Source organism: Erythrolamprus reginae, unplaced genomic scaffold (genome assembly GCF_031021105.1).
Source record: "Erythrolamprus reginae isolate rEryReg1 unplaced genomic scaffold, rEryReg1.hap1 H_8, whole genome shotgun sequence".
Lineage (NCBI taxonomy): Eukaryota > Metazoa > Chordata > Lepidosauria > Squamata > Dipsadidae > Erythrolamprus > Erythrolamprus reginae.
The window spans coordinates 613,706-636,829 of NW_027248536.1; the positions used below are offsets into that span (position 1 = coordinate 613,706).

The window sequence follows — 23,124 nt, forward strand, 5'->3', positions numbered from 1 at the left end:
TAAATCACCTGACTGACAACCTGGAACAGCATCTATTACTTGAAGCACAGTGCAGTTTCTGCAAAAAAAAGTGTGGTACTGTGGACATGATCTTCACAGCCTGACAGCTCCAAGATAATTTTCAAGAGCAGAATTGTGAATTGTACACCACCCTTGTAGATCTCACTAAGGCTTTGACACTGTCAATCGTTAAGGCCTGTGGCGCATCATATCAAAAGTTGAGTGCCCTGATAAATTCATCCTGATGGTACATCAATTTCACAATGGTATGATAGCTCGTGTGTTGGACAATGGAGAAGCTTCAAAGGCCAGGCCTTTTCCATCACAAATGGCATCAAGCAAGGGGGCATGCTGGTACTGACTTTGTTCAGCATAACATTTTCAGCCATGCTGTCAGATGCCTTCCAGAACAGTTCCTTGGGAGTTAGCCTGAGATACAGGACCAATGGGAAACTGTTCAACCTGCAAAGACTCCAGGCTGTCATAAAGATAAATGAGATTGTGCTACGTGACCTTCTCTTTGCTGATGGCTGTGCCCCAAATGCTGGATCAGAGCAGGAAATGCAAGCCAGTGTGGATAATTTTGCAGCAACATGCAACAACCTTGGTATCCTTATCAACACAGAGAAGACCAAAGTGATGCATCAGCCAAATACCAAGAGCCCACCATCACAGTAAAGGGATAAGAGCTACAAGCAAGGTATTTATATACCTTGGCAGCAACCTCTCCTGTGCAGTGACAATTGACATTGAGGTCAACTGAAAAATCACCAAGGCAAGCTCTGCATTTGACAGACTAATAACCAATGTGTGAACCAACATGGAATAAGCCTTGCTGCAAAGCTCAAAGTCTACCAAGCAGTAGTACAAACTACCTTGTTGTATGCCAATGAGACTTGGACTGTATACAGGAGACATGCTAGGCAATTGAACTACTTTCACATGACCTGCCTCTGTACAATTCCGAGAATCCGGTGGCAGGATAAGGTGCCTGACACTGAGCTCCTCTCCAGAGCAGGTCTGCCATCAATTCCCACTCTGCTGATGAAACCCAGACACAATGGGCAGGCCATGTTGCTAGGATGCCAGACCATCACAACCCTAAACAGCTCGTCTATGGTGAGCTGTCTAAAAGAAAGTGATCACATGGAGGACAAAGGAAGTAATACAAAGACACATTGAAAGCTTTCTTTAAGTCACTCGATATTGACACCACCTCCTGGGAAACTCTGGCACAAGATCGACCAACATGGCATATGCTGATCCAACAAGGCTGCCAGACATCTTAGGCCAGAAGAACATTTATAGCAGAAGAGAAGTAAGCGCTCTGCAAAGCCAGAGATACAAATGCTGCTACAATGGTGCCCATACATGTCTTCCCAACGTGTGACAGAACATTTTGTGCCTGCATAGGCTTTACCAGCCACCTGCAGACCATCATGTACAGCCCACAATCCATTGGATGTCAAGGTCCTCTTCGAACATGATGAACGAATATCATAAAACCATAACAAACTGTCCATTGTTTTATTTGTATCAGCCTCCAAACACAATGGCTTCAAGAGGTTAATTCTGACCAAGGTTTATGCTAAATTTCAGATCATATTCAACATTTCTTTTGAAACAGAGTGATTGAAAACTGCATGTGTGTTTGGCTATCTTTTTGAAGATTTCACCTAGCTTCTTCTCTTTGTAAGGTAGTGGCTCTTCCTGTTGCTTGCTGGCTTAGCTGTATCATAAGCTTTCACCCTTCAGCAAGAAAAATGACTTCTCCCTTAATAGAGGAAAAAAGAGATGACCTCGGGGGATGGGGGGTGGAATGGACATGGACTTTTAATAGTTGAAAATACCCATTTCAATTATGTATATGGGTTTATAGAGTAAGAAACAGAACATACTTTTGTTACCAAATCTAAACATCTTTACATTTGGTTTTTAAGCAAACTTTTATCTCCAAGCTCTAGTATTTACTTGCTCCTCCTGAAATGAACTGAAATAACTAGGTAGCCTTTGAGAGTTGCAAAAAAGGATTTTCACAGTGACCGCTCTCCTGTTTTCATGGGTCTTAGGCTCCTTCATTAGAATAAACGCTGCAGGCAAACATAAATAAATAAAAAATGGCCTGCAGGTAGCTCAGCCCCACTGTTTGTTTGGGGTTTTTTGATGCTGTGCATGATAGAAAAGTCTGGGAATGGTGTTTGTGAAGCATTGCTTTTATGGATTGATTTTGATTTTAAATAGTCTAATGCTCTTAACTCTCCTTATTCTATGAAAAATGAGTGTGTTGCAGACCTTAGTTCTAATTAGCCTTCAATATTTTGTAGCTGTGAGCAATGCTACCCATGAGAATACAGTGAATGTGTGTTTCTTGCAGATGGTTGACAAAATTGGGTAACACTTTAACAATACTCACCCTCATTCAGGCATTAATTTCTTCCTTTTGTTGGAACCCAATTGTCACTAAACTTCTCCCTTCTCTAAACCACATTTTTAAACAGTTTTGGATAATTTGCTCTGTATGATATAGTACTACAAAGGAATGGGACAAGTGTTCCTAGGGTCTGTTCTGTCTGGGTCACTCCAGAAGCCAATACCAACCCAAAAAGAGAAGCAGACACACTGGTAAAAGGCAAAGGCAGTTTTATAAAATTCAAGAAAAACACAGGTAACAGAAAATGTCCTTACAAACAGGAAAATGCTGTATCTTCAGATATATCCACGAAGGCCAAAAGTCCATGCAGCAATACAGAATTCTTGCTGCCAAGCCAAGGCTGTAGATAGCAGACCTACACCTCCCACGGATCTTCCAAAGCTGCTGGGCCACAAGCCAGGAACAGAGACGCCGAGAAACAAGACAGGATAACGCCACTCCAAACTGATAACACTCCACATGGCTTCAAGGGCTTGCCTACCTTTTAAACCCTGCTGATGAGGACCACACCCAAACCCAGCTGTTTCTAATTCAATGGTGATAATATTTCTTTAACTGCTCCTTTCGTTGCTCTGAACGTCTCTGTCTCATGTCAATGACAGCTTGTGCGTCATCACCTAATGACTCCAAGCTACTGGCTGGGGAGAGCCCCCCCCCCCCAGGGCTCTCATGCTGTTCTCCTTCATCCCATTCCTGATTTTCCTCTCCCCCGTCCGACTGTTCAGCCCCCTCCTCTGCACTGTCATCCTCCTCCGGGCATGGAGCCAGCAGAGACACAGCCGGTCCCTGAGCAGCCTCAGGCTGAACCACAACAGGGTCCAGGGCCTATGTCATATAAAATTGTATATGAATTATGGCAACTCCAAGTTATATGCAGGGGGGGGAGAAGGAAGTAGACTAGCCTCAATTGTTGGTCCAATTAAACATTTGTGGGTCTTTCAAGTGATCCATTTATAGTTGTGTTGTTAAAATAGAAAGAGTGTACCTATAGTTCCACATGCTTATTCTGACCCAAGAACAGAAGAACAGAACCTATGATTCAGCCATGAGTGACTCTAAGTGAGTTTCCGTAATATCTATTTCTGTCACAAAATCATAGATATAAATAAAAAGTCCTTCTAGGCCAAGACTGTCCTGCACTGTGAAACTGTCGACCTACTTTTCCTTAGCAAATCAGTTCTGACAGGATTCGAGATACTTGGATTGGTAAATAGTTGCACCTCCCTTGGATCTCAGGCTTTTGTGGCTTGAACCAAATTCTCACTATTCTGAGGTTGATACCTATTATGGTAACTCTATTTATTAATCGAAGCTTTCTTCAAACAAATGTGGATACAGGCATGTAGAGTACTAGCTCCTGTAACTGATAAATGATATGAAGCAATTGCACTGCTCAATAGAGGGGAATTGTGTGTTTATTTTATTTCAAGTTCCAGCTTCTTATCTTAGAGGCTAATCTTGGGAACACTCAGCTACAGAACATCCATTTGGGTCACTCCTCATTTTCCCTTTTTCCTCTTTGGGTTTCAAAGAAAGATCATTGAGAAAGTCAAAGGAGAATGCTGGCACTGAGATATCTAACTAGAAATAAGGTGACTGAATTGTAATGAAATGAGATACTACATTCATTAGTGGTCAAAAACTATTTTAACTGAAGACCAAAGCTGATTTTTCTACTTTGAACTGTGCCAAACTGATTGATGTTTAGCTGGACCAATAACTGAGGGTCGTCCACTTCCTTATCTCCAACCTGATTGAATGATTTCAGCCCTTGGTTAGGACTATAAAAACATAAGTATGCACATAAGCATTCCCCTTTTCCCATTTTAAATATGGTTATTAGTTAGTCTATTCTTGTGCTTATCTATTCCTTACAGTATCTATTCCTTATCTGATAAAAAAAAATCTTGTTGGACCTTACTTGCTGTAGTATTTGATGAAACCTAGTAATCACTGTCATTCACATTTGATAAAAGATATCATTCACATTTGCATAAAATATATCAAGCTTTCATGTATTAGAAAATCCAGTAAATAGTGAACATGACCATCTTCCATCTCTGTAATTCTGTTCTGCTCTGCTCTGATCTGATCTGTTTTGTTCTTTATAGAAAACACAGTATATAATATTTGTTTCACCATTCCCTGGGTTGTATAGGCACTAAAGCTTATTATATGATATCTTGTTTTCTTCTTTAAATACTACTACAGTGGAACCTCGACATACGAGCAGCTCTACTTACGAGCTACTCGAGATAAGAGCTGGGAGGGGAGCGACATTTTTGTTCGCCTCCCGAGCTCACATTCGGGATACGAGCGCCAAGGAGCTGTCTCCTGAAGCTGAACACTAACTTCCGCTTTCGGCTTCAGGAGACAGCTCCTTGGCGCTCGTATCCCGCGTGTTTTAAAAGGTTGCAGCCGGCCTGCGGGGCTCGGGGGTGCTGGCAAGCCCCCCAGGCCGGCTGCAACCTTTTAAAACACGCGCGCCGCTTCGCGGCTCTCTGCTGAATCCGGAACGCTAACTTCCGCGTTCGGATTCAGCAGACAGCTGCGAAGCAGCGCGCGTTTTAAAACGTGGCAGCCGGCCTGGGGGGCTCGGGGGGAAGCCCCCGAGCCCCCCAGGCCGGCTGTGACATTTTAAAACACGCACGCTGCTTCGCAGCTCTCTGCTGAATCCGGAACGCTAACTTCCGCGTTCGGATTCAGCAGACAGCTGCAAAGCGGTGTGCGTGTTTTAAAACGTCAGAGCCGGCCTGGGGGGCTCGGGGGGAAGCCCCCGAGCCCCCCAGGCCGGCTCTGACGTTTTAAAACACGCGCGCTGCTTCGCAGCTCTCTGCTGAATCCGGAACGCTAACTTCCGCGTTCGGATTCAGCAGACAGCTGCGAAGCAGCGCGCGTTTTAAAACATGGCAGCCGGCCTGGGGGGCTCGGGGGGAAGCCCCCGAGCCCCCCAGGCCGGCTGTGACATTTTAAAACACGCACGCTGCTTCGCAGCTCTCTGCTGAATCCGGAACGCTAACTTCCGCGTTCGGATTCAGCAGACAGCTGCAAAGCGGTGCGCGTGTTTTAAAACGTCAGAGCCGGCCTGGGGGGCTCGGGGGGAAGCCCCCGAGCCCCCCAGGCCGGCTCTGACGTTTTAAAACACGCGCGCTGCTTCGCAGCTCTCTGCTGAATCCGGAACGCTAACTTCCGCGTTCGGATTCAGCAGACAGCTGCGAAGCAGCGCGCGTGTTTTAAAACGTGGCAGCCGGCCTGGGGGGCTCGGGGGGAAGCCCCCGAGCCCCCCAGGCCGGCTCTGACGTTTTAAAACACGCGCACCGCTTCGCAGCTGTCTGCTGAATCCGAACGCGGAAGTTAGCGTTCCGGATTCAGCAGAGAGCTGCAAAGCAGCGCGCGTGTTTTAAAACGTCAGAGCCGGCCTGGGGGGCTCGGGGGCTTCCCCCCGAGCCCCCCAGGCCGGCTCTGACATTTTAAAACACGCGCACCGCTTTGCAGCTGTCTTCTGAAACCGAACACAGAAGTTAGCGTTCCGGCTTCAGAAGACAGCTGCGAAGTGGCGCGCGTGTTTTAAAACGTCAGAGCCGGCCTGGGGGGCTCGGGGGGAAGCCCCCGAGCCCCCCAGGCCGGCTCTGACGTTTTAAAACACGCGCGCCGCTTCGCAGCTGTCTGCTGAATCCGAACGTGGAAGTTAGCGTTCCGGATTCAGCAGAGAGCTGCGAAGCAGCGCGCGTGTTTTAAAACGTCAGAGCCGGCCTGGGGGGCTCGGGGGCTTCCCCCTGAGCCCCCCAGGCTGGCTCTGACATTTTAAAACACGCGCACCGCTTCGCAGCTGTCTCTGAACGCTAACTTCCGCGTTCGGCGGCAGCGGTTTTTTTTTGTTGTTGCACGGATGAATTGACTTTACATTGTTTCCTATGGGAAACAATGTTTCGTCATACGAGCGTTCTGACTTACGAGCCTCCTTCCGGAACCAATTAGTCTCGTAAGTCGGGGTTCTACTGTATATACAATGCATCAAATACTCTACAATATATTGGAACTGTAATTGTTCCAAAGTATCTTGGTGATTTAGAGATAAAGAAGTTATAGTAAAATTGGTTTTGAAATAATTTGATGTACTTGCCAGTCCATATCATTGACCTTTTTTTATCATTGACCAGATTTTACCAAACTAGGAAGTCTGAAACTAGCCAATAGTAATGAACATTACAAGCTGGATGGAAATGTATCTGATAAGTACCAGGAGTGCTAAATCATGAAGAAATTTTAGCAGCACTTATCAGTGAAAATTACCCAGTGACTGTTCAGTATTCCAATTGTCACTCAGGCATTTCATCTAATCCATTTTGTCTCTCTCAATCCCAATCTGATTTTCCATTGCCTTATTTTCATGCATTATAGCATATAACATATATCAGTAGAATAACTCTTGCTGATATGCTGTTCAGAAGAACTTGTTAACTAATCAAATTGATTTTATTGATAAATGATTAGAAATGTGAATTCATTAGAAACATAACTTTGGAGTATTAAAAAAAAGAGTAAACCCCAGATTCAGCCAGACTCTAATCATTCCATCCTGTCCTCTTTTCCTCCCAATTGTATCCTTGCTTTGAAAAGTTGGCTCCACATGGCCAGGTTTATGTAATACAGGTTGTCTCAAGAAACATTATACAGTGGTACTTCATGATAGGAACTTAATTGGTTCCAGGAGGAGGTTTGTAAGGTGAAAAGTTCGTAAGATGAAACAATGTTTCCCATAGGAATCAATGTAAAAGCAAATAATGCTGCAAATCCTTCAGGAAAATCCCAAACTTTAGAAGGGAGGCGAACAGAGGGCAGGGAGGAGCAGCTAAAGGGGGCGGATGGAAGAAGCAAGGCTGGGCTAAAGGGTGAGTGGGAAGGAAGAAAGGCAAGGGGGGGGGGTGCCCCTCCCTTTTCTTTCTTCAAAAGACACTCTTTCAGTGCCTGCAAGCATGCTGTTCTCCTAGTTTTTAAAATGCAGTCTTTCCCCTCCAAGCCACCCCTCCCTTTTCTTTCTTCAAAAAAGGGGGGGAAAGAAACCCCTTCATCCCAGCAGCAGCGGCTTGGGTTCTTAAGGTGAAAATAGTTCAGAAGAAGAGGCAAAAAAATCTTAAACACCGGGTTCGTATCTTGAAAAGTTCGTTAGAAGAGGCGTTCGTAAGATGAGGTACCACTGTATTTTAAATCAAATTTTGCCTCTCTACACTCAAACCATTTCAACAAATCACAAGGCTAAAATCAGTCCAGAAGCTCATTTTTTATTTTACCATTAAAAGTATAATTGGTGTCAAACATTTAGTTTAAATTAAGTGGTAGGCATTGCTGATCTATGATATTTTAATACCCAGAGAGCATTTTTATATTAAAGAAATCATTACTGTCTCTCTTTTTCTCATGTGAAAGCAAGAATACATTCCAGCAAGATTTGGTCATAAGGAAACCACTGGATATGCTGCTTTTTCCCTAGAAGAAAGTCATGAAAATGCCACAATATCAATGTTTGTGCGAACACGCCAACCTTTTGGCTTCTTATTTGGTCTAAAAAGAAACGCATCTCTATTTCTCAAGGTCTGGCTAGAAGATGGAAAACTTGCAATGTCAGGTCCGCACTCCAACAAAATCTTAAGTACGCAGATTATGAACGATGGAAATTTCTATTTCATTTCTTTAAAAATGGGGCCAAACACGGTGGACTTGTTCCAATCATCAAAAAAGTTGGTCTCTATTCCTCCACCCTTAAAAAAAATACACACAAGGGATATTCTCTACATAGGTGGATTACCAGACAAACAAGAAACCTTTCTAAATGGTGGCTTTTTCAAAGGCTGTGTTCAAGATTTAAGACTCAGCAATCACCCACTTGAATTTTACCCGGTTACGGCTTCGCTGAATTCTGTCAACAGCAAGAGTACCCTGATCAATGTAGTTGCAGGATGTATTGGAGATGACCTCTGTGAGGTAAGAATCTGGTTTTTTTCAGGTGCTCTTCCCATGATTAAAAAGAGTTTCCCTTTGACCTGGTAGGGTTCCTAAGCAATATTATTATTATTATTATTATTATTATTATTATTATTATTATTATTAATTATTATTTATTAGATTTGTATGCCGCCCCTCTCCGAAGACTCGGGGCGGCTCACAACAGTAATACAAAAACAATATAACAGTGAGACAAATCTAATATTAAAATAAAACATATCTAAAATCCCAACGATTTAAAAACCATACAACACATACATACCAAACATAAAATATAAAAGCCTGGGGGACGATATCTCAGTTCCCCCATGCCTGGCGATAAAGGTGGGTCTTGAGTAATTTACGAAAGACAAGGAGGGTGGGGGCCATTCTAATCTCTGGGGGGAGTTGATTCCAGAGGGCTGGGGCCGCCACAAAGAAGGCTCTTCCCCTGGGGCCAACCAAACGACATTGTTTGGTCGACGGGACCCGGAGAAGGCCAACTCTGTGGGACCCTATCGGCCGCTGGGATTTGGGCAGTATGTGACAAGAATATTAGGAATATCTAAAAGCCTTTTGTGAAAGAAGTGGGTAAGATCAGATTTGGCCAAACTGCTTTGCAGTTTGTGGCCAATGATACCACAAAACATCTATAGCCTAGAAGGGCAGCTCTTAAATCTCTCAGTAATGACAACCAGTAAGCAAAGCTGCTATTCATTAAGAGCAACTTGAACTTACTGTAGTCCCCAAACCAAAATATTCTCATAATTACTTTAAAACCACTCTTTACAGAACAAGCTAATCATGGGGCATGTTACAGGCATTTAAGACCTGGCATCAAGATTCATAAAATGTTAAACAAGAAGTGAATGTTGTATTGCTGAAGAAAGGTAAAAGTAGCCAAAAATGGATTAGATGTATCAAAAAAACTCACAACTTTTAACACTTTATAAAACATGGCATTCTTTAAAAAAAACAAAAACCTATTATCTATGAATTATATGCAAGGGAATGTATAGGCTTATGGAATATATTATGTTTATACCATGTATGTTTTACATTAAGCCGCTATTCATTTAAATCTTAAACATTTAGGGGCATTTTAATGATTTCCTTATAAGCTTGCCTGATTTTCTCAAGAGCTTGCCCTGCTTTCAACTTTTAAATTACACCACTACATTTTTTTAAGGAAAATATGACATTCCTTATTCGTTCTCACTTCTTGCCATTTGAAGTCTTTGAGAGGAATGACAACTAAACTCACAGCATGCCTAACCCTTGTCTAGGCCACTCTCTTTCTCTCTTTCTCTATTACATGATTTCTGCTGCTTTCAAATGTAATGGCTAGTGCTCACCAATACTTTGTGCTTTCTCATTATTTGTGTCCCCCCCCCCCACTTTCCATCATGAATTGAGAAGCTGAGGAGACTTCAGTCTAACAGATTTGCAAAAACACAGACACAGTTCTGGTCCCTATTTATAGACATTTTTGCTTCTCCTACCATTCCAGGCTCAAGAGCAAGATGCAACCATAGTTAATACTATAGGGGAAAGCATATGGTTACAAAAAAAGTGCTGACAAACTATTATTTCTCTTCACAACTTTAAAGAAGCATTTTAATGCAACAGGAATGGCATTCAGGTCCCTTAACAGTAACTATTAAGATTTTGTTTCTTTTTCTTTTTTGTGGAAATCAGACAAATGGAGCCTGAATACATTGATTTTATAAAAGAGCTGGCAAATTATTTTATGTCTATATGCAGTGGAGGAAAGGATTCCTGTTGCTCTGGGACCTGCAAGAGTTTAGGGAATTGGGAGACTGATTAAATTTTGCTTTTCCAGTATTCAGATGGAAGTTGAGCACAGATCGCTTTCTAGTGTTTCTAGTGGGTTCTTAGTACTTCTAGACCTGCAGAAGTAGCTACAATTCTCGATTGCTTCAAATTAGGAGAGAAACAGTAGGTCTGGGAATGTCCTGAATGCATTAATGGAGTCCTTTGACAAGCGTGCTATTTGTAATTATGGTTTTATGAGGGCTTACATACATGTGCTCCTTGATGTCAGAACCATTAACAGAAGCCAGCTCAAAACAAAAGCAATAAAAATATTTTTTTTAAAAAAAAAAAAGTAGACAGGATCTACTTTTCATTCATTCTTCACAACTTTATAGCCTGACAGTTCCTCTTACTTGAGAAGTCCAAAGTTATTTCTCCCTTCATCTGAACTCCTTGTTTTCCTCCAACCTTTATATCCACTGAATTATGCATCCGGGTATTCAAGCATGCATTCAATTGAAACTTGTTTTTCTGTACAGCTGAATGCACAAGGAAGTTAATAAAATGGTATAAAAGTACAGGAAAAAAATAAATAAAAGCAAGGCTTTAAAATTACAAGTATTCAGACAACTTGCTTTTGTTTTACTAGTTTTTTGTTTGCCTTCTCTTCAATTTGTCCACAGTTCAAAGATAAACAAAATTCCCAAAGAAGGAGGATTTCTACAATTAGGGAAAAAAAGAAATTGGCTGTTTTCTATACAATAGAATTCCTTTATAACAGGCAAAACTGTTATTACACCTAGCAGTATTATCTGTATTGACATAGGATTCTTATTTGAAAAGAATAATAATAACAATAAAATCATTCGCAGGGATGGAGACCCTTGTGTTGTAGGAAGTAGCAAGAGAAAGCTTAATATTTATTTTCCTCCCTCCATTCTCTTTTTGAGTCTAATCAATTCTCCCTCTCTTGAAGTTATTAGCCCAGAACAGAAAAAGAAATTTAGGCTCAAAAATGTTACTTATGTTCCCAACAACAACTCCCAAGTGGGTCTCCTAGCAACCTTAGGATCTAATTTAGATCTAGAGAAAGTAGCACAGAAGATTGAACTTTCTCCCTCACAGTACCGCTATTCTCATAAAAACTGGAACCCTCCCCGACCCCCAATGGCTGTTTGAAAAGGCAGAGAAGTTGAAAGACTTGATCTCAGATTTCTTGCTTCCTGTCTATTTCCCAGTTGAGAGTGAAATCAGAGGTCTTCACTAACCCTGCTCCCTAAGATACTGGTCAGGTCAGGAAATTAATTGAGAATTCTTTTGACATTTGAAGCAAGTATTTTGCCAATGGATTTAAGCCATCACTTTTTATTGGGTTTGCTTGTTTAGCAAAAACTGATAAATAGAGCAGTGTGACTGCCAGCTCCAGTCTAAACTTTGTATAAAATAAATTAATGGCCTTCAAAATGTTGGATGGAAAATTTCCTTTAGTCCATTGGCCACCCTGATGGTAAAGTTACTTAACATCTGGAAGAGCAGATCTGATGCAGCCCTTATTAATATATATATAAAAATAAAACAAGGCTAACTGCCACTAGTGGAATAGCAATAGCATTTAGACTTATGTGACACCTCATAGTGCTTCTACAGCCCTCTCTAAGTGATTTACAGAATCAACATATTGCCCCCATAGAAACATAGAAGTCTGACGGCAGAAAAAGACCTCATGGTCCATCTAGTCTGCCCTTATACTATTTTCTGTATTTTATCTTAGGATGGATATATGTTTATCCCAGGCATGTTTAAATTCAGTTACTGTGGATTTATCTACCACGTCTGCTGGAAGTTTGTTCCAAGGATCTACTACTCTTTCAGTAAAATAATATTTTCTCATGTTGCTTTTGATCTTTCCCCCAACTAACTTTAGATTGTGTCCCCTTGTTCGTGTGTTCACTTTCTTATTAAAAACACTCCCCTCCTGGACCTTATTTAACCCTTTAACATATTTAAATGTTTTGATCATGTCCCCCCTTTTCCTTCTGTCCTCCAGACTATACAGATTGAGTTCATTAAGTCTTTCCTGATACGTTTTATGCTTAAGACTTTCCACCATTCTTGTAGCCCGTCTTTGGACCCATTCAATTTTGTAAATATCTTTTTGTAGGTGAGGTCTCCAGAACTGAACACAATATTCCAAATGTGGTCTCACCAGCACTCTATATAGACCCCAGCACTCTATATATACCCCAACAATATGGGTCCTCATTTTACCCACCTCGGAAGGATGGAAGGCTGAGTCACCTTGAGCCGGTGGTGAGATTTGAACTGCTGAACTACAGCTAGCAGTTAGCTGAAGTAGCCTGCAGTGCTACACTCTAACCACTGCGCCACCCTGCCAAGAGACAGGCAGCTTCTCTGCCCCCACCCCCCACCCCCGGTGATCTTTTCAATTGATTGGAAAAATTGAAAACTTTGCTCACCTTTCACCTCCATTTTTTTTCCTTTTTAGTCTGCTCCATGCCACAACGGTGGTGTTTGCTACTCAATATGGGATGACTTCACTTGTACTTGTCCACCAAATATGGCTGGGAAAGCTTGCGAAGAAGTGAAATGGTGTGACCTCAGTCCTTGCCCTCCTGAAGCCCAATGCCTGCTGGTGCATCAAGGATTTGAATGCAAGTATTTGAGCTTTCTCCATTATTTGTATTCCCTTTTAAGGTAACAGAGCAACAACTCCCCCACCCCACTCCCCCGCCATCCTTTCAGGGTAAATGGGTTATCTGCTTCTTTTGCTATGTTTGGCTTACCATGTATATGAAATGTTACAGGGTTTCCTGTTATAGCAGTGGGTTGGAATAGAAGACCTCCAAGGTTCCTTCCCACTATGCTATTCTGTTATTCTAGTTTCCTAATTATTGACATTACTAGCATACAAAGATTTCAACTGAGCTCAGCATGATCAATAATTAAAAAACAGAAGACTACAAAATAGGTAAACATAGATCAGCCAATGCACAGCAAAAGGCTTTGTATGGGATGCTGAGGATCGTACATTCCAAAACTGAGCACAGTTGAGTCCAGTTTAGGAGGCAGGTCCCTTAAGATTGTACCATTCATTTTGCCCCAAAATCCAAAAATGCAAAAGGCTCAGAATAGAGGGTTTTAATAGGAGTGACTACCTATGGCCCTGGGTTAAGCATCATGACTCCAGAGATATTTTACAATTCACCTGAAGAAATGGGGCTGATCAGCCAGAGTGCCTCAACTGATGGTTTTGTTTTTGCTTTTAACACACAGGGGAACTTATGTGAGTGGCTTTAATGAAAATTTCTGTGTCAAATTTTGCCACTACTTACTTACTTACTTACTTACTTACTTACTTACTTACTTACTTACTTACTTACTTACTTAGTCAAGCATGTGTAAGGTTACAAAGTATAAACATTAATATGAATATATAAGAATACATGGGAATTTTATGAATACTGTACATAGGAACTTTAGGACAAGGACAGTAGGCACATTGCTGCGTTTATGTACATCCTTATGCACACCCCTTACAGACTTCTTAGGAATGGGGTGAGGTCAATGGTAGACAGTTTAAGGTTAAAGTTACGGGGGTTTGGGGAAGAAGCTACAGAGTCAGTTAATGTATTCCAGGCATTGATCACTGTCAAATGTTGTGCAATCACGTTTAGAGTGGTTTACATTAAGTTTGTATCTATTGCAAGCTCATGTATTGTTGTGGTTGAAGCTGAAGTAGTAATTGACAGGTAGGACATTGTAGCAAATAATTTTATGTGCTACACTTAGGTCAGATCGAAGGTGACATAGTTCTAAATTTTCTAGGCATAAGCTATTCTTTTGCGAATGGAGGAGTGTAGCAGTCATCTCATGAAATATCTCTGGACTTTCTCAATTGTAATAATGTCCAATATGTAGTGTGGGTTCCAGACAGATGTATGTATTTGAGTGTTGGTCTAGCACAGGGGTAGGCAAAGTTGGCTCTTCTATGACTTGTGACTTCAACTCCCAGAATTCCCAAGCTAATCATGCTAGCTCAGGAATTCTGGGAGTTGAAGTCCACATGTCATAGAAGTGCCACCTTTGCCTACCTGTGGTCTAGCAAATGTTTTATATGCTCTGGTTAGAAGTACAGTATTACCAGAGAAGAAGCTACGCAAGATTAGGATAACCACTCTTAATGCCTTCTTAGCAATGCTGTTACAGTGGGCTCTGGCACGTAAATCATTAATGATGAGTACTCCAAGATCCTTTACTGACAGGTTCATCAACAAGGTTGTGATCATCTAGTTTGTATTTTGTGTTTTGTTTGTTTTTTGCCAATGTGTAAAGACTGAGCATTTATTAATTAAGATTTGAAGTTGCCACTTGTTTGACCATTCCATAATTCTAAAAGTCATAGTAAATCCTTAAAAACAATAGGAGCTCCAGTATGCATTTAAAATGATGGTGAATTGCATTCTGCAGTGACACAATAAGAAGAAAATTGCAGGGAGTCAGTAGCTTTGCATAATGTATAGAAATGAATATTTGCATGGTAAGATAGGAAGCAGGAAAAGGTAAACAAACATAACAATAGAGAATTTCTGATTGCTATAAATCTGATATGACCTGGTAGTAGAGGCATATCTATCTACTTTATGTGTGCTCTATATTTTAAAGAAGGAGTAAAGATGGAGAGAGTGACTGGTAAAACTAGATGAACATTTATATGGTAGCAAAGTAATCCAGAAAAATCTAATTCTTTGTTGTGATGTTGTAATTATCTACAGTTTTGCACCCCAGATCCTTTAGCTGGAGCTAAGACAGTTCTAAAAACAGCACCGTGCTAATTCAGTATCACTGACCTTCTATTTGAGGATACAGTGAGATAAGGTTAAACCTTTAAACTGACCTCAAATGTCTTCTTCTTCTGGCAAATTATTTCAGATGTACATTTTCATGCTAATTAGTTGCAGGTTTCTTAAAGTTTTAACAAATTTTTCAGCTCCATAATCAATACAAGGTCAGGACAATTAAGTAAATAATAAGTATGGGCTATCAATGATTTAGATAATAGGGAGAAAATAAGCAATTCTCTAACTCTTAAGATTCACATAAGTATGCTTTTTTTTTATTGCTAGGCACTTTTGGATTCATGCCAGGTGGCAACCACAATGGATTCCCCCATGAATATATAGAGATGATAGCACTAGCCTTATGCAGTAAATTAACTCTTCTCATCTCTGCTCAGGTATCTCCAATGCCATTTTTAATGGCAGAAGCAGTGCCATCTTTTATAGAAGCAATGGGAAGATCAGGAGAGATCTCACTAATATAACCTTTGGTTTTCGGACTCGAGACCCAGATGTGATACTTCTTTATGCCGAGAAGGAGCCAGAGTTCTTCTCTGTCAGTATTCAGGATACCACATTGTTATTTCAGCTGCAAAGTGGTAATAGTGTTTTCACATTGACTCTGGCTAGTTCCCTATCAGTGAATGATGGGAAGTGGCATGAGGTCACCTACTCTATGACAGAGCCCTTGTCTCAGTCATCAAGATGGCGTATTGACATAAATGATGAGAGAGACCATGCTACAAGTACTGTTGCCACTGGAAACCTTAACTTCCTAAGAGAAGGAACAGATATCTATTTGGCTGACAAAGCTTTTGATAAAAAAGATGGACTGAGAGGGTGCATGAGCACTGTGGAGATTGGTGGAATTCATCTCTCGTACTTTGACAGTATTAAAAAACCACAGGAAGAGCAGTTTCTTAAGATCTCTGCCAATTCTGTTGTCACCGGTTGCCTTAAGCGGGATGCCTGCCGCTCAAATCCTTGCTTGAATGGTGGGCTGTGTGAAGATTTTTACAGCTATTTTCGCTGCACATGTGCCAAGGGATGGACTGGATCTCAATGTGAACTCAGTGTTGATGAATGCTCCTCAAACCCTTGTCTCCATGGAAATTGCAGTGATGGGATTTCAGCTTACAAGTGTGTATGCGATGCTGGATATAGAGGAACAAGGTGTGAAGAAGACATAGATGACTGTTTTGGACATCTCTGTGGAAATGGCGCCACATGTGTAGATGGAATTAATGGTTATTCATGCCTCTGCACTGGGAATTTCACTGGAAGATATTGCAGGTATGGTAACAAAGCTTTGATAAAGATAGTCATCCACTACAAGTAGTTAGAATCCAGTTTTATGTAGTGGTTAAGGCACAAGGTCAAGAACTGGGAAATTGTTCTAGTCTCATCTTAAGGTCCAATCAACGAAGCAGTAGAAGTGATGTGCCGGTACCTGGAGGCTGTTGGGGCCTGGATGGGTGTCAACAAACTCAAACTCAACCCAGACAAGACGGAGTGGCTGTGGGTCTTGCCTCCCAAGGACAATTCCATCTGTCCATCCATTACCCTGGGGGGAGAATCATTGACTCCCTCAGAGAGGGTTCGCAACTTGGACGTCCTCCTCGATCCACAGCTCACATTAGAGAAACACCTTTCAGCTGTGGCGAGGGGGGCATTCGCCCAGGTTCGCCTGGTGCACCAGTTGCGACCCTATTTGGACTGGGAGTCACTGCTCACAGTCACTCATGCCCTCATCACCTCGAGGCTCGACTACTGCATTGGTTGCCGATCAGTTTCCGGTCACAATTCAAAGTGTTGGTTATGACCTATAAAGCCCTTCATGGCACCGGACCAGATTATCTCAGGGACCGCCTTCTGCTGCACGAATCCCAGCGACCAGTTAGGTCCCACAGAGTGGGTCTTCTCTGGGTCCCGTCAACTAAACAATGCCGCTTGGCGGGACCTAGGGGAAGAGCCTTCTCTGTGATGGCCTCGGCCCTCTGGAACCAACTCCCCCCAGAAATTAGAATTGTCCCCACCCTCCTTGCCTTTCGTAAGCTACTTAAAACCCACCTCTGCCGCCAGGCATGGGGGAATTGAGATACTCTTTCCCCCTAGGCCTTTATAATTTTATGCATGGTATGTCTGTATGTATGTTTGGTTTTTATATTAATGGGTTTTTAATCGTTTTTAGTATTGGATTATTATTGTACACTGTCTTATTATTGCTGTTAGCCGCCCCGAGTCTCTGGAGAGGGGCGGCATACAAATCCAATAAATAAATAAATAAATAAATAAAATAAGGTACATAGCCAGCTTGGTAATTTGGGGTCAGTACCTCTCAGTCCTAGGAAGGAGGCAATAGCAAATAACATCTGAAATCTTGCCAAGAAAAATGCAGGGATCTGTCCAGGCAGTTGCCAAGAGTCAGTACTTACTGAAAGAAAAAAAGGTGTGGTGAAGAGTTTTAATATATAAAAACATGAGTAAATCCTAAATTTCACTTACCCATAATAATTACAGTTCATGGTGGCAATATAGCATGGAGAAAGAGCCAAATATGGGGAGAGGAGAAAAGAAATAAGTCACCACATTGAGAACTCAAAAGTCACCACATTCAGAACTCAAAATAGCCCCCACCCTCAAATGGTTCTTCATCGGCAAACGAACAATTCAATTCAATTCAATTTATTAGATTTGTATGCCGCCCCTCTCCGAAGACTCGGGGCGGCTCACAGCAATAATAAAAACAATATTCCAGCGAAAACAAATCTAATATTAAAAAGCACATAAAACACTATCATATTTTAAAAAGCAAACAACATATACATACCCAAACATAAATATATAAAAAAAGCCTGGGGGAAAGGTGTCTCAACTCCCCCATGCCTGGAGGTATAGATGGGTCTTGAGTAATTTACGAAAGACAAGGAGTGTGGGGGCAGTTCTAATCTCCGGGGGGAGTTGATTCCAGAGTGCCGGGGCTGCCACAGAGCAGGCTCTTTTCCTGGGGCCCGCCAAATGACATTGTTTGGTCGACGGGACCCGGAGAAGGCCAACTCGGTGGGACCTTATCGGTCGCTGGGATTCGTGCGGTAGCAGGCAGTTCCGGAGGTACTCTGGTCCAATGCCATGCAGGGCTTTAAAGGTCATAACCAACACTTCGAATTGTGACCGGAAACTGATCGGCAGCCTATGCGTGAATTGCTTGAACACCTATTGAAACTTTTAATGTGTTATCTAAAATGCAAACAGTTACAGTATTTAAAACCTTTCCAAAACTATACAGTAATTCTGATCTGTTTTGTTTCATTTTCTTTGTTCACTTAGGCTTTGTATGCTATTGGGGTTTGTGTAATTGATACAAATTATTTTGTGCCTCCCTTTTTTTAAATCAATATCCTCATTTTGGGCAGATATCCTTGATCCTGAGAGTGAGTTGGGTGGTCATATAAATTTTCTTAAATAAAATAAATAAATAATCTGTCTTGGCAGATAACCATTCAATACAGTATCAAAAGAATAGTCTTAAACAAATATAACAGGAAAAAATGGGTGATGGGGGTTGGAATTCTTCCTGACAGAATTTTTCCTCCTCTTGTGAGAGTATATATGCAAGCAGTTTATAATCCAACAGTTTTTGGGAAGTGTGGGACTTTGGAAGTACAGTCTTTAGGTTATGCAGCAGAAACAATAGGGAAAATTAGCATTTTGGAATCCACGGAAGATTGAAAGAGATTTTAAAACATGCTCTTCACAGACTTAGTTAGTTATTAAATGAGAGACCATTAAAGAATTCAAGAGCTGTAGATTAGACTGGAAAATTGGACTAGCTTTTGAAGAATGTAGTGATAAACCGTTGTTAGCCCCCACCCCGCCAAAAAGCCCTGCACCTCTCTACTCTTCATTTTAAGCAATCCAATTTTTTTTTGAGTCTTCCATGAAAGACTAAAAAGAATTTACATTAATTTCAGTGAGACACTTCCTAAAAATAGCCACTCCCTTTATTTGGGTTAGTCCTTCCAACTCACCTTTCCCACTGGTCTATGACAATTCCCCATAGCCAAGTCTCCATGGCCAACTCACAGCCAATTACATTAGAGTTACACCAATATCAATAAAATTAGTGGAATAGAATCGTTGAAGAAAGGATGCAAAAGGAGGCACAGAATTAAATGTGAACAGCAAAAATTAAAGTATTTTTATTTACTTTAATTAATTCAATAAAATTGTTAAATTGTCCCACAGCGAGTTATACCGCAGAAAGTTGGTCATGATGAGTTAGCTGTGCAGAGTTGGCCGCAACAAGTTGTCTGTGGCCAGTTATCTCATTCCATCTCCCATTCTAGAAAAAGACAGCCCAAGCAGTCTCCTATATTTGTTATCTGATTTCTTGGAAGTAATCACCTATATTTAGTCTTATATGAATCCAAGAGAAGACTCAGTAGATTTCATATCAGGGTTTTAAGATATTAAAAATAGACATGCCTGGAAAGAATATTGGGATATTATTACAGACTTGTTTTTTCCCCCTCCACTATAGGCACATACGAAAGCCTTCAACACTGTGTGGGAATGAGAATAGAAATATCACCTGTTACAATTATAGCAACTGCACTGAGTTCGAAGGACGCTTAGAGTGCATGTGCCTCCCAGGCTTTGCAGGGTTACAGTAAGACTTTTTGGATGTGTCATATCTGATTTGCGAATGAATGTATATTTTTTTCATGCAACTGCACATGAATAAACTGTTGTTATTACAGTCTAATTCAACAAACACTGGGCTTAGTAGAAATATTAGGTGTGTTTATTACTGTTCTGCCGGGCTCTCTGATAGGAGCCTCCCGAAAATTCAAGGGTACAAATTGCAGACACACACACGTTTAAAAATTCAAAACAATGTTCTTTATCACAAAATTCAAAAGAAACAAAGCACTCTTTTTGTATTGCAAAGAGCACTCTTCCCAAAACATCCGGGTAGTCTGTACAATTTCCCTTAAGCAGTCATTAAGTACTTAGCTAGCAGCTGTGAAGACACTTCACACCCCTTCTTTTTCCAATGAAGTGAGACACACACACACACACACACATACACACACGTTGCTCTGCTTTGGTTTCAAATGCGTGAAAAAGCAACAAAGTCCAGCAACACAAGATTCCTGACCAACTCCGATCAGATATTCTTCCACAATGGCCAAACCCACATGCTGCTATTTATAGCAGCAGCCCTAATTACTGGAGCCCCACCCAAACACAGATGGCCTCCCTTATTTCCTGTAATATGTTCTTATTTGGTCTCTTCTATGCATAATTCTGTGCTTGTGTGGGTCCAAAATGTCAACATCTGAATCAACGGAAGATAAAGGAGAGTGACTGCCTGGGCTGTGTGCCAAACCCTCCTCTGCCGAGTCACTCCCACCTTCTTCTTCATCCGAGGAAACTAAACTCTGAACTGATTCTGTTGGCAATAACACAGGCCTATGACATGTTGAATTTTCCCCTGCATCCACCTCCCCATTCCCTGGGGCAGGAGCTTGGCCAGAGCCAACCACAACAATTACACTACTGTATCACCTTGCTATTAATTCAATTGAAGAAGCAGTGAAAAAAACAAAAAAGAACTCACACATATGTGTTTTGAAGGAATCACCCCAACATGAAGGTTTCACATTAAAAAGCTATTTTGTATAAAGTGGGATCATTTTTTAAAAATTAAATAAAATTATTGGCCAGAAGGAACTTAGTTAATGAATGAGATTAGGTGAGTTACATATAACTTCAAAAAGATTGGAAGATATTGTGATCAAGCTTATCTCTGGGAAGCTATACCACATGGTTTCCCTGCACATGTAGATAAACCCTACATGTAGCACAGATCATGATTTGATTTATCTTATAGCTTCCTATTCACTTTAGCTCAGGGGTGAAATGCTCCTGGTTCTCTCATGGCTGTTGGTCATCAGAGAGCCGGTTTCGAGGGGAGTGTGAGGCTCTACCCACCTGCCCAGATGCCACCATTTGGGTTCTTTTACCCTCTGCACATGTGCAAAGAATTCTGTGCATGTGCAGAAGGTAAAAGAACACAAATGGCGGTGTCTGGTTGGGTGGGCGGAGTCTTGTGCTCCCTTCATGATTGGCTCTCCAACAACCGACAGCCACGACCAAACCAGGAGCATTTCACCCATGATGTAGCTCCATGCACACTCCAATTACACAATGAACAAGATTCCCCAAATCCTACATTGCTAGTTTCAAAATAAACTGTAATCTATGGAGGGATTCATCCTGTAAATACTACCTATATAAGTAATGCTTGCAACCCATCTTTTCTGCAGTTATTCAACTCTCAAAATTTTGATGTAACCAAGAATCTGGTGGTTGGAATCCACAAATAAATGAGGAACCTAGATTGGGGAAGGCTGATGTAACTAATGTCACCTGAAAAAACCTTATAGAACAGTAAAACTATGTTTCACAGTCTCACTCCCCTATTCATAGCTGAATCAGTTTTAACAAAAATGAAAGTGAACTGCACATACCTGCATACCATATAGTTTAATGTGAAATATCAATCACGAATGACATGAAATATTTGGCACTCACAGCCATGATGGACTACATGGTCCAAATACCCAAGGAAAACTTTAAATACCAGGTCATTTAGGTTTAAGGATGAATTAAGAATATTCAAAAAGCAATGGTGCATTTTTTTTTCCTTCTCAGAGGCTTATAACAACAAGAAAATGCATGTTCTGCTGATCTAGAAACCTAATTACTATAATTAAAGGAATTAAAATCATTATATTTTCAACTTTACTAGCTGGCAAAAAGTTTTAGCTTTTCAGTAATGAATAAATGCCATTGTGTATCATTTCTTATATTCTTGACATATAATAAGGACGCCTGCATGTTTTAGGATGATCCTAACTGAACATATATTCCAAACCAATTCTGAAATGTTTATTTTAAATATTGTAAACTGCCCAGAACTTTTTTCATGTTATGTGGCTTGATTTTTTTTAGGTCAAATTGATATTTTAACATTTTTCTTCTAATTTGTTATAGATAGATCTATCTATCTATCTATCTATCTATCTATCTATCTATCTATCTATCTATCTATTCAAAAGTTTTTATGCTGTCCTTCTCCTTAGACTCAGGGCGGCTTACAACATGTTAGCAATAGCTAACAGAGCCATCATATTGCCCCCACAATCCGGGTCCTCATTTTACCCACCTCGGAAGGATAGAAGGCTGAGTCAACCTTGAGCCGGTGATGAGATTTGAACCGCTGACCTAGCAGTCAGCTTTAGTGGCCTGCAGTGCTGCACTCTACCCACTGCTCCATTTTGGCTGAATTAAACCTTGATTTCTGTTTAAAATTATTTCAGTTATGTTTAAAGTTCTCAAAGTGTTTGCCATATAAGAACCCTTGTTACAACACTACACACTTTCTATACACAAATAAAAACATATATTTATATATTTGACATTGCAAAATTTTCAATAACATTATCAATACTTACTAGATTTAATCTGTGTTCTGTGTGACCGGAGAACATAAACTAACATACCATAAAACCAACTTTCTAGTTATAGTTGCTATTGGTTTTACAAATAGCAAAACAGTAATGTCATATAAATAGGGACAAAGTAGCTCAGTGCCCAAAATGCTGAGCTTGCAAATCCCTAGTGCTGCATAATGGGGTGAGCTCCATTACTTGTCCCAGCTTCTGCCAACCTAGCAGTTCGAAAGCATGTTAAAAATGCAAGTAGAAAAATAGGGACCACCTTTGGTGGGAAGGTAATAGCGCTCCATGCATATTTGGTTTTTAGTCATCCTGGCCACCTGACCACAGAGACATCTTTGTGCAACAGTGGCTCTTCCACTTTGAAAGGGAGAAGAGCAGCATCCCCAAGAGTCAACAACAACTAGCACATATGTGCGAGGGGAACTTATACCTTTAATGTCATATAAACACTTACGCTTGAATTTACATTGCATGTACAGTATATCTAATTCACTTTAAATATTTCTTCCTAACACTGTCATCTTCAACATTCCCAAATCTGCAATCCATC

At 41.0% G+C, this 23,124-nt stretch overlaps 1 protein-coding gene across 1 annotated transcript in view; it reads left to right on the forward strand.

Annotated features, from left to right (window-relative positions):
- LOC139155886 (protein crumbs homolog 1-like) overlaps positions 1 to 23,124 on the forward strand; it is a 43,762-nt gene that overhangs the window by 19,980 nt on the left and 658 nt on the right. The window contains exons 3-6 of the mRNA XM_070731233.1: positions 7,863 to 8,413; positions 12,696 to 12,861; positions 15,444 to 16,338; positions 19,586 to 19,714. Coding sequence (XP_070587334.1) covers positions 7,863 to 8,413; positions 12,696 to 12,861; positions 15,444 to 16,338; positions 19,586 to 19,714 — 1,741 coding nt within the window. The remainder of the gene's footprint in view (positions 1 to 7,862; positions 8,414 to 12,695; positions 12,862 to 15,443; positions 16,339 to 19,585; positions 19,715 to 23,124) is intronic.